This window comes from Anas platyrhynchos, chromosome 8, assembly GCF_047663525.1.
Source record: "Anas platyrhynchos isolate ZD024472 breed Pekin duck chromosome 8, IASCAAS_PekinDuck_T2T, whole genome shotgun sequence".
Taxonomy (NCBI): Eukaryota; Metazoa; Chordata; class Aves; order Anseriformes; family Anatidae; genus Anas; species Anas platyrhynchos.
The window spans coordinates 9,769,431-9,783,602 of record NC_092594.1 but is presented as its reverse complement, the minus strand read 5'-3'; the positions used below and the strand labels follow the sequence as shown (position 1 = coordinate 9,783,602).

Here is a 14,172-nt window from a genome sequence, read left to right as displayed (position 1 = left end):
TGGAATATATATTCAGAACTGTCCTTTTGTTTGGTGTTATTTGTGTTAGCATCACTTGATAGCATTAGAATAATTCAATTGTGTGTTATCTTTCATCCAGAAAGATCCTTCAAATTATATGTAATATCTCATCAGGATATAGAGGAGAAGGCAACACAGCCACAGGATTGCACTTTGAATTTTCAAGAGAAAAGCTGTATTACTTTTTAAAGTTTAAAGAGTGTGAGGGTGCAGTCATTGCAAAGAAACACTTCTCCTTACCCCTCTCCCAAATCATGTACCAACAAAAACACGAAGTGTATTGCTTGCATATTGTTCAATGTTAAGCAGCAATTCAGAGAACTGATAGTTGGGTTTGCCTCCTTACAAGCTCACATTTGGCTCCTAGGCCCTCTCACACCTTGCAGGGGCAGAGAAGAAATTCCCGCCCAAATTTCTCCCCTCCATCCTGCAGGCAGTGTAGAAGGTGGTCCCTCTCTCATCTTAGTTGCCCCGGATACCAGATCCAAATTGTGAGGACAATAGGAACTCTTATATAAGATGCCTTTAAATCATGTCCTTATTTTTACTTAACCTAAATCTTGGAGCTTTTCAGAAAAACAGAAGGAAGTAGCTGCTGGATACTGTGTCAACCTTGCCACAAGGGAAATGTTCTTTCCCAGTTTTAAAAATACTGATCAGACAAATCCCCAGTCCCTGGGGAGGTGTTTCAAGCAGGGGTATGTTGGGCTTCTTTGCACTCAAAAAGCTTTTGATATAATTATGTCCATGCAGCTATTTTAGCACAAAACAAGCTGAAGATGCATTTGAGAAATGCAACAGATCCAGGGTAACAGAGGTAATGCCTATTTTCCCCCAAAGTTAAGGAATAAGGAGTCAGAACTTCTAGTTTTACATCATTTCCTGCGGAAAACTACACCTCAGATAGCATGTTACCCTCTAAAACCCTTACTGTTGTTCAGTGCTGTCTCAGAGAAACAAGTCATCTATTCATACCCCAGCACCAAACCCCGCAGCACCAAGTTTTCATCTTTTTTTTTTTTTTTTTTCCTGAACATGTCTTTACAAGTCGATATGTATTTAGCTTGCAAGAACTGTCAAGACCACATGCTGAGATGGTACCACTGCATGCAATAAGTTATCCTATGTATGACAAATATAAGATGATCAAAAGCTTTCTTGAAGTACAGACAGTCTGAGACATAAAGAGAAGGTTAACATTGATTTATAAATATTACTGAAGTATAATAAAACTACTATCAGCTACTATCAGCACTTCCTTTTTTTTTTTTTTAAAAAAAAAAAGAAGACAGAAAGAAAAAAAAAAACACACTTATTTCCCAGACTGACAAATGTCTCACTCTGAAGGTTGTGTTTGGTGTGATCTTTCAATAATTTAAATATTTTAAAAGGAAACAATTTCGTAACTTTTTGATTCTGCTACTAGGCAAATATTATTCTTGCCAAGTTAAGCTAAAACTGTATGCGGGGTAGGAAGGATTCTGCAAGCAATAGGTCTTGCGTGTAGACTATATACTTCTGGTATGACAGCCTGCTTCCAGCTTAAAACTGTCTTCTGTGATTCTGCATTCTGAACCGATGGCAAAAAGAATACTTTGGATTTGAGTCCTATGGATGTTTGTATATGCCAAGGGTGAGAAGGAGAACATAGGTACTATAAGCAGGTGACAATGTGTCTTGCTCCGTATTTTATTCTTTTGCCCCTGATTATGCAAAGCTCTCTACTTTGAAATGCATGTGTAATATTTGATTCAGAGGTGAAGGGAGATACAGAACCCAGGAAGAAAATTCCATCATGATGATGTGCAAGAAAGATGTCTTTGAAGCTTTCTGCGTACTTGGGTGTGCATTGGGGCTATACTGTGAGTTTGCCCTTGTACTGGTATGGGAGAAATTTTCTTGTCTTAAGGTAGCAGGTTTCTCTTTTACATATATGACAGCACAACTACATCAGTTTAATTGACCTTGGCAATCTGCATCTGCTAGCGGTATGTCCCTGAGGGACATTGCAATTTTAAGCTGTGTTTTATAGAAAATCTTCAGTTTGTGCAGACTTAAAGCTACGTAAAAATAACTCATTTTGATATATGGCATCAAAGTTTGCTGAAAATATTTATTGAAAATGTGATTCTCTTCATGAAGCTACTTTGAAATGTCTTTGTGATCATAATAAAGTAATTTTAAAAGTTGCATAATAAAAATCATATTAACAGAGCAAGATTGTTTTTTCTGATTGTTTACTTGTATTTAAAGCCATTTTTCCAATGCCATGAATTTTTTTGTCTGCATTATTTTTAAGTACAATATTAGTTCTTGTGCAGAATGCCTATGTATGCTGTTTTCTCACATGAAAAAATGAGAATATCTTAATGAGTGATCTAAAAAATTTCAGAAATTGCTGCGAAAAATATATTGACAATAAACTGTGTAAGCATTTCATTTTTATTGCTTTTATTATTTTATTCTTAATATATAGAAGTTTCAAAATGACTCTTACTTTCAGAATGGTCTTAGCTTAGATAATAATTCAGAATGTTTTTCACTTTATTGAAATTTATCTTTTTTTCAGAAAAAAAAAAAATCTTTAAAATCAACACACTTTGTTAAAGACAAAGCTTTCATAGCATAATGTTCCTGGTGGGGAAACTGTCCCATCTGAAATTTTAAAATCAGGTTTAATAATGACCTGTGAAAAAGTAGCAGAGTATCATTTCTGTTGTGAGCATTAAAAAATGTGACAAGTACAGTTTTGGAAGTCTAAATGAATTTCTAGAAATTGCAAACTTTTTTTTTTTTTTTTGCTTCAAAAATCTCATGCAGTATATTAGGTTGCACAGGAGTATTTATGTTTGCTTTTCAGGTGAAAAGCATGTTGATGTGGAAAGTGCAGTACAAAGCTCTGTGGGGAGGGAAAGGGGGAAAATCTATTTTTCCTTTGTTAGTGTTATTCCTTAATAGGATTTTCAGAAGTGTTGGATTTTTTTTTTTTTCCCCACGAGGTAAATAATGCCAGTGAGAAAGACTTTGTGAGTCCCAGCTTCTGGGATATATAGTTTATTTTGAGGTTAGTGACCAAAAGAACGTTAAAAGCAATTATTTCTTGTATGAAGTCAGTCACTTCTTGTGAATCTTGTCTCTGTTTATTTTGTACACGTCTGGCTTTGCAGACACAAAGGTTTATTTTTCTGATGTTACCAAAGAACAATTGCGTATAACAGATGATGTTCTTCTGTCCAAATCCTGTTAATAACTACATACCTCCATTAGCTCAACCAAAATGTTTGTGTAAAGAATAGGATTTTTCAGTTCTATTGTAAATTCACATTTAAGTAATTGAAAAAAAAAAAAAAAAAAAAAAAAGGGCCTTGGAATTTATCTACTAATTGTTATTAGTATATATTTGAGAGATTTGGGCAACTCTTTTTTCTTTCATTTAATAACATATTTGTCCTTCTGTTTAATTGCAGTCAGAGAGGCCATGGCACCTATCAAGTTTAACAGATGGGGTCTTCCTGAAGTAGATCCAGAAACCATGCAAACGAGTGAACCCTGGGTTTTTGCAGGGGGTGACGTTGGTGGTCTTGCTAACACTACAGTGGAATCAGTAAATGATGGCAAACAAGCCTCCTGGTACATGCACAGATACATACAGGTAATTCTTTAAAAGTTTTAAATTCTTCTATCTGCTTTCAGATACCTTAATTGTGAATGCTAAAATGTCTTTTTTTTAAAAAAAAAAAAGATAAATATGCAAGTTTTGAGTAGCTAACACCTAGATTATCTTGATTTGTACATTTCAGATTCATTCAGCTTGGATCACATACTTGAATTTGGGGAGTTGAACCCAGCTTTTTTATATTATCTTAACATTAAAATCCAGGCAACATTTTCTTTGCCCCCAGCTCTGAATTCCACTCAAAGGTAGTAATCTTTCCTGCACAATGCACAGTGTAAGCAGAAATCCTGGTTGGGGGTAACTGGGGAAAAAGAAGTGAGGCCATCAATATTAAAAAGTAGAACCACTCTACTGCATAAATACAAAATACTGTCAATGTTGATACCTGGGGAAGACATTTTTAGTATTTTTAGACTGCAAGTGTACTAACAGTTTACAGATAACTCCGATTATCTACACCAGAACCAAAGTGTGCTTTGATGTGTCTGATGAAGTGGATGCATGAGACAGACAAAAAATAAGCACTGAATTCAAAGAGGAAAATAACGCAAAGGAGGATTTATCTAAGAAATGGGAATTTAAGAGGCACAGACTTGCAAAACCTGGTAACTGCATGTTCCTTGTTGGTGCTTTTTCTATATTGTTGAGCACCTCTGCTTGCCCTACCTTTTGTAGTTAAAGAAAGAACACAAAGTCTAGAGGAGCTGTAGAGGAACCATCAGAGACGAGACACAGCCTGTGTGTGGAGAACCAGCTGACAAAGAGTGTGTTCATAGTGCAAGGAACTTTTTAGAAACACGGTACATGATTCATTCTCCCACAGAAAGAGATTTGAACAACTGAAGTTGGGACTGTAACAGCTCGATGTCTTTCTCCCCCATCCATCTGCTCAAAGCCTCTCTGATTGCATGTTTGTGCAATTTCATGCTGTTGGGGTCTGATTTCACTTCCTAAAAATACTTCAACTGAAAGCTTGTTGTTAGTATCTGTGCATATTTTTTCTCACTTGTTCTAAAGCAGTGTTTGTGTCCTGTCTTCTTAGACCCTTTGAAAATGCTGAGTGTGAAACATCTTTAAACCTTGACCTGCTTGCTTAATTTCTCAGTGCACAGTGAATTTGGGTAACTGTGATAGGGGAGAGGGGTATCTCCTTTTTTTCTCCTTCCTCCTTAGCCTCTATAAATACACACATCACTTAAAAACCCCTCCTTTTATATGTTGCTTCCTCCTCAAAGCTTACATTGTTTTTCTCTGGAATGTATTAAATACTTTGGAAGAAATCTGAATAGTCATGGCTTGAGAATTAGAATTTTAAAGCAAGCAGGCTTGTGATATTAGAGCATTTCCGTTACCCTTTGCAGGTTTCAAGGCAGTTTATTCGACCTTACAGTCTCCCCAGGAAGCTAATGGGAAAGCCTTACAGCAATCTTCACAGGAAAGTTTCCAAATGTTAAGTGTCACCTTTCCAGCTGTTAGATGAATGGGTAGCCCAGGGGCATTTATTTGGATGTGCAGCCCTTGTAAAATCTGGTTGCTGTGGTGGAGAGCACTGTAATTTGGCAATTTACTTTGTTTTTGGAACAGGTAGAAAAGTTAGATAGTAGAAGAGGGTTTGTATTTTAAACTTGTTTAGCTGAGAATCTTGTTACCCGTGTGTGTATGCATGCCTTTTGCGTATGTATGCTTGTTCCACTGCCCTGTATTGTGAAAACTTCCCATATCAGATGAAGAAACACCCTTACAAAGTCCCTAATTTTCTGTCTACTGTGAGATTCTATCACAAGTAACCTTCTTGTGATCTGAGTTGACATGATATATTTTTAAATACATTGATAGATTTTAAATACTTTGATTCCTTTCATCCATTTGCATTTTAGTTACAGAAAGAGGTAGTCATTTCCAGAATCACCAACTCTCTCAGCACCAGGTTCTATAAATAATGCAGACAGTCTGTAGCAAAATAAAAATATTCAGTAAGATTTCTCAACCAACCCTAGACCATGTCAAAGACTGAAATTCAAAAACACTGCCCCAACTACTTGCTGAATGCCCTATTTGAATGGCATGCTCCTGCTATGCCAACCTACTCCAGACAAAAGGCTAAGCAAACAGATGGGCCTGATATGTGCCCTGAAACTCCAACCATTTCAAGCTTTGGCACATGGTCAAGTGAAGCATGAGATCCAGGCTCACGGACTCTCCAGCAGAAATGCCTTATGTTCAAAACTGGGAATTATTTACAGAAGCTTCTTGGCTGCTCTTACCCTGGAAACCTTCCATCATTAGTTGCTTAAATATCTGCTGCCTCTTAACATTTTCCTCACACTCTGCTAGGCACAGGTTCATCTCAAAAATTATTGCCTGCAGGTGTGTATCAGACTGGTTTGTATAAACACAACCAGTCAAAACCTAACCAAGGGCAGCTGCATTAGAACCTGTGTGAAAATACAATTGTCTTTGAACTATTCTTTACATATCAGGAGAAATCCAAATAGAATCAGCCCAATTCATGCAACTATATACTATCCACAACATTTCTTGGAAATTCAGCCTTTTTTGTTATCCCATGAATGATGTAAACATTTAGTTAAATTAGTCTTGGTGATTTATTTTGTTTGGGGATTGCAGAGGCCTCACTTTTATCCAACAGTGACTTTATAATCCTGGGCAGAAGCAATATAGGCTGCTGTTCTATTCTGTGTCTCAGTTACCGTGCATTTCTTTTTGGCCAGAGAATGGGATTTAGTAATACAATAGTTACGTTCAGAGTGATTCACAATTATTGCAGGGCTAACATCTAATTTTCTATGCCTATCTTGAGAGAAAAGTTGAATTCCTAGACCAGGAAGATGCCAGCCTTTACACTTTACTCCTACTCTATTCATACACTTAGCAGTGGAGCATTTTCCCATATCTGGCTATCAAGCTGACATCCTGTTCTCACTAAAATCTCTCTAATAAAGTGACTTTTCCCCTCTGTTTCACAGTTTTTGTTTTGTTTTGTTTTTTAATTTAAATCTATTCGTCTGTTTGCTTGTTGTGATCAAAATGTACATCATGTACTTAAAGAATAGAGGGCTGGATCACAACCGATATAAATTTCACTTCAGTGAGGCACGCTGTTCAGTATGAATTTTGAGCGTGTTACTGTGCAACTTGGAACCAGTGTTGTGTATTTATTATAATCTTTCTTTATGTTGTCAAAAAATAACATGGGCTTTGTATTTGGAGAGTATAGTTGATTCTTTTTTGAAGATTGACCATTCTTATGTGTTCCTTGGACATGCATGAATGTACATTATTTCACAATCAATACCAGAGATGCTGGAAGCTTGTTTTTGAAGGTGTTAATTATCTTGTCTGCTTCTTTCCATGCTAACCAAAGTCAAAAAAAAAAAAAAAAAAAAAGTCTTTTGACTGGCTAAAACACCATCATGCCATCATGTGAAACACTAGCATGGAGGCAAGCAACAAAACATTTTCAGAAAGGTGGACTAAGTGCAAGTGCAGGAAACCTGGTGTTTTAATTCCTTACTATTGACCAAGCAATATGTCTGTTCCAGAAACAAAGGAAGGGGGATTAAAAAATCTCTGTCTGACTGGACAGGGCCCTGAGCAACCTGCTGACAGAGTTGACACTGCTTTGGGCAAGGATATTGGACTAGATGATCTCCAGGCATCCTTCGAACCATTCTGTGTGAAATAATGTAAATGTATTTAACGAAGCTAACTAATGGATAATTGGAGAGAGAGAAAAGCTTTACAAGTAAGGGAGAAAAGCTGTGTTTTAAGATCAGACTTGCAAAGAGAGAAAGCAGGAGAGGGATGAAAGCATTCAGAAAAACTCTTCCAAGTAGTAGGATTTGTAGAAAAGGCTCTCTGTGAAAAATAACAGTAATACAACTACTCACTTTCATAGTCTATCTTTGTTAAAGGCACGAAAATGGAGTTAGACCATATCGGTGTGGTTAAGAATTTTCTCCATCTAAAGAAAATGAATGTCACAAATTGTATCAGCTTTAAAGCTCAGCCCCTGTCTGAGCCCTGCACTACAGACTGTACTGCTTTTGCCTCTGGGCATATCCTGGTTAGAGTAGGGCAGGGACGCTGCACGCAGTGTGCTGATGATTTTTCACCACCTTCTTCCAGTGTCCGAAAAATTGCCGTGCCTGGAACAATAAAATAAGTACCTGCAATATTGTTAGCTCTGCTGGTTGGCATCAAATTAGAGGAAGAATGGGCCACACTTTTTGTCCTCTATTTTTAAAAATCAAGGGAAGAGTTATTATAAATAAACTCTTGCCTGCAGGCTTTCTTTTCCTATTTGTTTGTGCAATGTCAGGGAAATCCTTCATTATAAAGATTATTTTGCTTTCAGGAACCTATAAAACATTTTAGTTTGCCAAAAGTTTTGCTTTGTAGAAAGCAACACATCAGGGCTTAGTAAATTTATTTCTTTTATAAGCATTGTGCTGAAAGGAAAACCCAGCAAAAAATAAATAGAGCAAAAAGGGAAGTGATAGGAAGGAGGAAGATAAATCTGCAAGGATGTATAGCCACTGGCTACTGAACTAGCTAGCTTCATCCTGCCCCTGTGTATGCTTTAAAGACCTGGCTTATTCCATTAAAACCTTTTTTTTATTATTATTATTTTCCTCCAGTGCAGCTACCTCCACCCAGTTCACCTCATCACAACAAACCGTTAGACACATCCTGTGGTCCTTGAGTGTATCTGGGTGGAATCGGTGGTGGTTTTGCTCTTTGTGGGGGTAGTTTGGCAGGAAGAATAGGCATGTTTGCAAATGTTTAGGGAAATTGTTTGACCAATTTGCATGCAGGAGGGAAGGCCTATTTTTGCATGGATGTATTCAATCATTTTGTTCAAATCTTTCAGTGCTTTAGTAGATTTTTTTTCCTCTTGCATTAGATTTATTTTCTGCTTTATCACAGATCATTTTGGGTCTGTATTTAAGATAAAATTTCACACTACACTCATTTTAGGTGAGAACAGCTTTTACAGATTAAATTGTCCTTCTTGGGAAAAGAAACAGTACAATGCAACTTAAGCTGCATTTTAAACGCTTAACCTATCTGTCTGTCTCTATCTGCCTGTAGTAATCTATTTGTACAGTTATACAATGAATGAGTAGTTTGTGAGTCATCCACTGAAATATATTCACAGAGAACACTTGAACAATTCTGGATACCAAACAAATTAACAAATAACAGTTTTCGAAATGGAAAATTAGGTTTATTACTCACATGTGCACATACAATGGAGTTGGCCAAAAACCTTTCCATAAGTTTTTCTTTGCTCACATTCTCTCACATTCAAAGAGTTTAGTGTAAGAGTTCAATATATCAACGTTAGTTTCAGCAGATCTCCCAACTTCGAAATATGTAGGAGGGAAAAAAAAGTGCTAGCATTTAAAAAATGTGTTTATTTCAGTCTTACTGTCCAGGAATTTCTATGTTGGCATAACAAACAATACTTTGCAGTTGAAATTTCAAATAAGAAAGGCTTAAAATAAATAAATAAATAAATAAATAAATAAATAAATAAAAGGGTGAAATCAAACCTAAAAACATTCAAAGATAATTTCTTTCCTTTTTTTTTTTTTTTTTCCCCTGATTTGTCAGCTAACAAAAGTTCATTAGAGGTAGAGTACAGGGCTGTTTGTGCTTCTAAACATTTGTATTCTCCCAGTGTAGGAAAAGTCCTGTGGAGTAAGAGATGCAGGAGGCAGTGTGTGACTTAGAAGGGAGGATGCAGGTGGCTGTCCAGCTTATTACAAAATGACTGAAACAGCTGCTAGCTGGGTGAGGTCACAGTACTGAAGGGTCCCAAGTGCTAAGGATCTTCAAAAATTAGCTTTTCTGAAAATGTCCTCCATTAGGGACACATTCAAATTCACATCATTTAGGCTAGATTAATTTCACCACTTTCATTGCTTTTATGCCATCGTAATCAGAAGATCTTACCCCCAAACATCCTCTCTGTCCGAGGAATCTAAGGTCTGGGGTCAGAATGTGAGGCATGAATCCGGGCAACTCCAGAGCAAAACAGTTGAGTGGACTCAGGTTCAGAAACACTCATAAACAAAATGCACTAAGTCAAAAATCAACCAAAACAAAGCAAAAAACTCATTCTCTGCATACTTATTGTCATGGATAACACAGAATAAAAATACGTTCTTAAAAAAAAAAAAAATCAACAAACAGCAACAACAAAAAAACAACCAGAGGCAGCAATTTTTAAGTAGCTGAGTTTTTTTTTTTGTTGTTGTTTGTTTGTTTTTACTCTTTTACAGAAAATCTTCCCTCCATCTCCACCAGTGGTTCTTTTTGTCCTGGTGAAGAAGTCGGTTGTTGTGTTGTTTGTTGTTTGTTTATTTGCTTTCTTTTAAGGCTGGAAGAAGCTGCTGTGATCTTAAGGTGGAATTTCTTAGGAACACAGGCTCTGTAGAGCCTCACTGTATTAGAAATTCCTGTCTAATTTTGTTGTATTTTTATTGACTCAAGCATCTGAGTGAGCAAGGATTTTAATTCTACCTACTACAGCCTGATTAGGATGCTGTTCAGTATCTGCACATGGGAAAAGATTTTCTCTCTACAATTTTTGCAGTATTAGATGCAACATTTATATTGAAAGCATTTTGCTTTGACTCTCCAGAGAAAATGCCATCTTTAAAACTGAAAACAAAAGTGACTGTGGTGTTACAGTCATAAAGTATATATTCTTCTTTGATCCCAAATCAGTCTAATTTTTGTCACTCTTGAAGTGTTCTTATTCAATAATAGCTTTGCATGTTTTGATATGTATCCCATGGCATAGGATACATAAAATCTTAAAAAGGAGATGAGGGCAAAGGTGCAGTAACTCCATGTATACCGAGTAAAGACTGCAGAATGATCTTGCCCTTGAATGCTTTCTCTCATTTACTGCAAGTCCCTACATTTCCTAGAATATCCCAAGTTGGAAGGGACCCACAAGGATCATTGAATCCAACTCACAGCTTTGCACAGAACTGCCTAAAATCAAACCGTATGTCTGAGAGGGTTGTCTAAATGCTCCTTGAACTCCAGCAGGCTCAGTGCTGTGACCACAGCCCTGGGGAGCCTGTCCCAGCACCCGACCACCCTCTTGGTGAAGAAACTTTTCCTAATGTCCACTTCTCATAAGTTGGCAGCTGAGAAGATTACTGGGTCTGTCAGACACCAAGGGTCTGGGTTTTTTTGCATGTTTCACCTGTGTGTATGTGTGTTTTTTTCCTTTTTCTTTTAACCTCACTACTACTGGCTGCTGTAGGAAACAACTATCTATTCAGAAAGTCCATAGAAACCTTTGCATTGAACTAGGGTAACTGTACAAGATAGGAAATAATTGTTTCATTATTATTATTTGGTTATTTTCAACATGGCATAATATCTCAGCATGAATGCTCTTTGGACAGAAAATGTTCCATGTGCAAGTGTTTTGTATATTTTACAAATATATATATATAAAAAAAAAGCCTGAACATCTAATTATTGAAAAAATTGTAGTTATATATGAACGCTTCCCTTATCAAGGTTACTCCAATTCAGACAGACCCAACACAACAGTAAATTATATAAAAATGAATCAGCAAAAATTATTATTATTTTTTTTTACAGTCCTTATATGGTGCTGAAGTTTCTGCTACTCCAGAACTACCACTCTTCTATACTCCTATAGATTTAGTAGACATCAGTGTAGAAATGGCTGGACTGAAGTTTCCAAATCCTTTTGGCATTGCCAGTGCAACCCCTGCTACGAGTTCTTCAATGATTCGAAGAGCTTTTGAAGCTGGATGGGGCTTTGCTGTCACTAAAACATTCTCCCTGGATAAGGTAAGAAAATACTTTAAGCCATGTTTAGCATGTAAATATTGCTTTGTATATTTGAAATATCTGAATCTTTTAGGAGTCTCGCTATCTAGCCTGTAGAAAAGAATAAGCATGTATGTATGTATGTATGGGAATGTATGGTGCATCATGTGGGCTTAAATAATCTTGGAGCTTCCAGCAGTGCAGTGTAAAGGTGAAACGATTTCTGTTTGTCTTTTTGTTTGTTTGTTGCAATTAAAGGATTTACACTCTTCCCTTTTATTCAACAACATTTTAAATATTAACCAACTAGTAACAGTAATGGTACTTTTTTTAAACATTGCAGTGAAAATGTTTTCTGTGAGGGATCAGAATGCAAAGGGAATGAGTAACAGCTTTATCAAGCAACTCATGAAAGGCTGTTTCCGTGCCAAGGACTGCCAAGATAAGCCATGGAAATTGAGTTCCAATTGCAATGTGATAATGTAGGTGTGAGCTTGAGACTGGGTGGGCAGTGGAAGAGAAAGATGGAAGCAACATAAAACAAGCCTATGGAGGGACTAGTTCTGCTGAAGGTTTGTAGTACAGAGATAATGCTTCAGTAAGATGAAGTGGAAGAGGAAGGAGTTAGAATAAATTCATGAAGACTGTGGCTTGGTGTGTCATCTAAAACAAATTGTCAAAGCAATTTTTATTGAAGTGTCTGTTCGGATTATTTGACCTGAGAATTGCATGTAGACTGGGCTTTCTGTTACAACAGTCAAATGGCAAAATGAGACTTAGAGCAAGTTTAGACAGTGAAACAAGCGGACAATTTTGAGAAATGTATTCCAGAGGAAAGAAACGGGATTTGGGTTGGAATTACTTGTGTTGGGAGGAAGAGGATCAGAGGGAAAGCCTGAGTGTGTGTGAATGATGGCAACGGGTTGTCAATTAATGACAAAGAGTAGCATGCAGTGAAGAGAGCTTTTGAAATACATTTGGAAATGAGGGAGTTTTATTCTTGATTCAGAGATGAGAAGTAAAAATGGATTAGTGGATGGAGACCTTAGCAGGAGAGAAAAGGAGAAAATACAAGTGGTTTTTTTTTGTTTGTTTGTTTTGTTTTGTTTGTTTGTTTTTTTTTTTACTCTGTCACCTCAGGAGGTGACCCTGTAACAACGAGGAAGGTCTAAGGACAAAGTGCTGTATTCCTAGAGCATAATGTAAAATATGTCGGGCTGGCTTCTTCTCTTGCTTATGCCTGAGGTACACCAAGGAAGTCAGCGCTCATTTGGATTGCAATGGAGATTCCAAACTACTTTACAGGGTTTCTTATTAAAACACTTTTTAGGACATAAATGTCATTCAAGTGTGTTTGTAACTGACTTATGCATATAACATACTGTCAACTGTAATTATTCAGTGCCTAGGCTGAAGGCAAGTACATAGCAAGTACTGAGATTTATTTATTAATCAGTGTTATTGCTGATATGCTTGCTGTCCTGCTAGACTGTGCATTGATTACTGGGTCTCTCAAGAGCTAAACAGACACTGACTGTGTTACAGCTTTGAGTGGTAATTCAGTAGGAAAGACTTGCATGTTGCAGGAAGTGATGATGGCACTCCAGTAAGCAGCACAGTCTCTCTGAATTGTTTCTGAAATGGTGACTGCAACATGAGTATCGTGCTCTGGCAGGATGAATTGGGTGCAGATCTTTCTAGAGAGAGGATTTCTTGAATCATACATTGCAGTGTGCAGTAGCACTGTCCCACCAAAGTACTAGCTACTTTTCTACCATTATATTCTTCCCAATAGTGTACATCCCACGGGGGTAATGCCTTAGTATTTGTGATGATTTGAGATGCTTGGCTGCAAGGTCCTGCAGAAATAAAACTGCTCAGTTTGTAATACTATCATGGTAATTAATGCTACAAAAATAAATATTTCAAATGGAAAGAAAGGCTCAGGTAGGTACAGCAGTTCTTATCTGAGGAATGACTACTACACAAAGACTGCTCTGTTGACTTAATGCTGGAACAAATAATTAGCAGAGAGTTTGGGTTAATAGAGGTTGGCATAACATGCTACTTTAAAAACAAACAAACAACAACAACAAAAAAAAAAACAGCTTCCAATTGCATAGATGCAAATGTTATGTGGTGTTTATCAGGGAGCAGAATGCTCTCGTGGTCTGCAGTACCTGTGGAAGTAGAGATTTCAGATTTACTGTCATACCAAGCTAGTAACAGATAACTGTGTAGCAGAGCCAGGAAAAAAGATTTCCAGATCTGAGCCTGAATTGCCAGTGGGAGCAGGTGGAGCTGCTCCCCAGATTAGTTTCCAGGAACAGAACCACTTCTGGGAGGAAGGGAGCTTGCTGGACACAGTTTTTGGCAGCTGAAACTCCTCTACTTCAGCCTTGGTTGTATGTGGTACAAGCAGGATTCTGCGTTTATCCTTGTTGTTTTACTTAATCTGTTCTGTGTAGGTTTAACTTGTGATTCCCCTTCATATTTGCAATAGTTAAAGGCCAAGCATAAACTGCCTGAGCAACTGTAGGGAGCTTAGCAGAAGCAGAAACACTGCCTTTTCCAGGGCTGGTCACTGAACTCACCACCATGCTCTGTCAGTGGCATGGAAACCA

At 37.2% G+C, this 14,172-nt stretch overlaps 1 protein-coding gene across 2 annotated transcripts in view; it reads left to right on the top strand.

Moving 5' to 3' along the window:
• DPYD (dihydropyrimidine dehydrogenase) overlaps positions 1-14,172 on the top strand; it is a 353,894-nt gene that overhangs the window by 178,251 nt on the left and 161,471 nt on the right. For both annotated transcript variants that reach the window (XM_038182862.2, XM_038182863.2), the window contains 2 exons: positions 3,489-3,673; positions 11,354-11,569. In XM_038182862.2, coding sequence (XP_038038790.2) covers positions 3,489-3,673; positions 11,354-11,569 — 401 coding nt within the window. The remainder of the gene's footprint in view (positions 1-3,488; positions 3,674-11,353; positions 11,570-14,172) is intronic.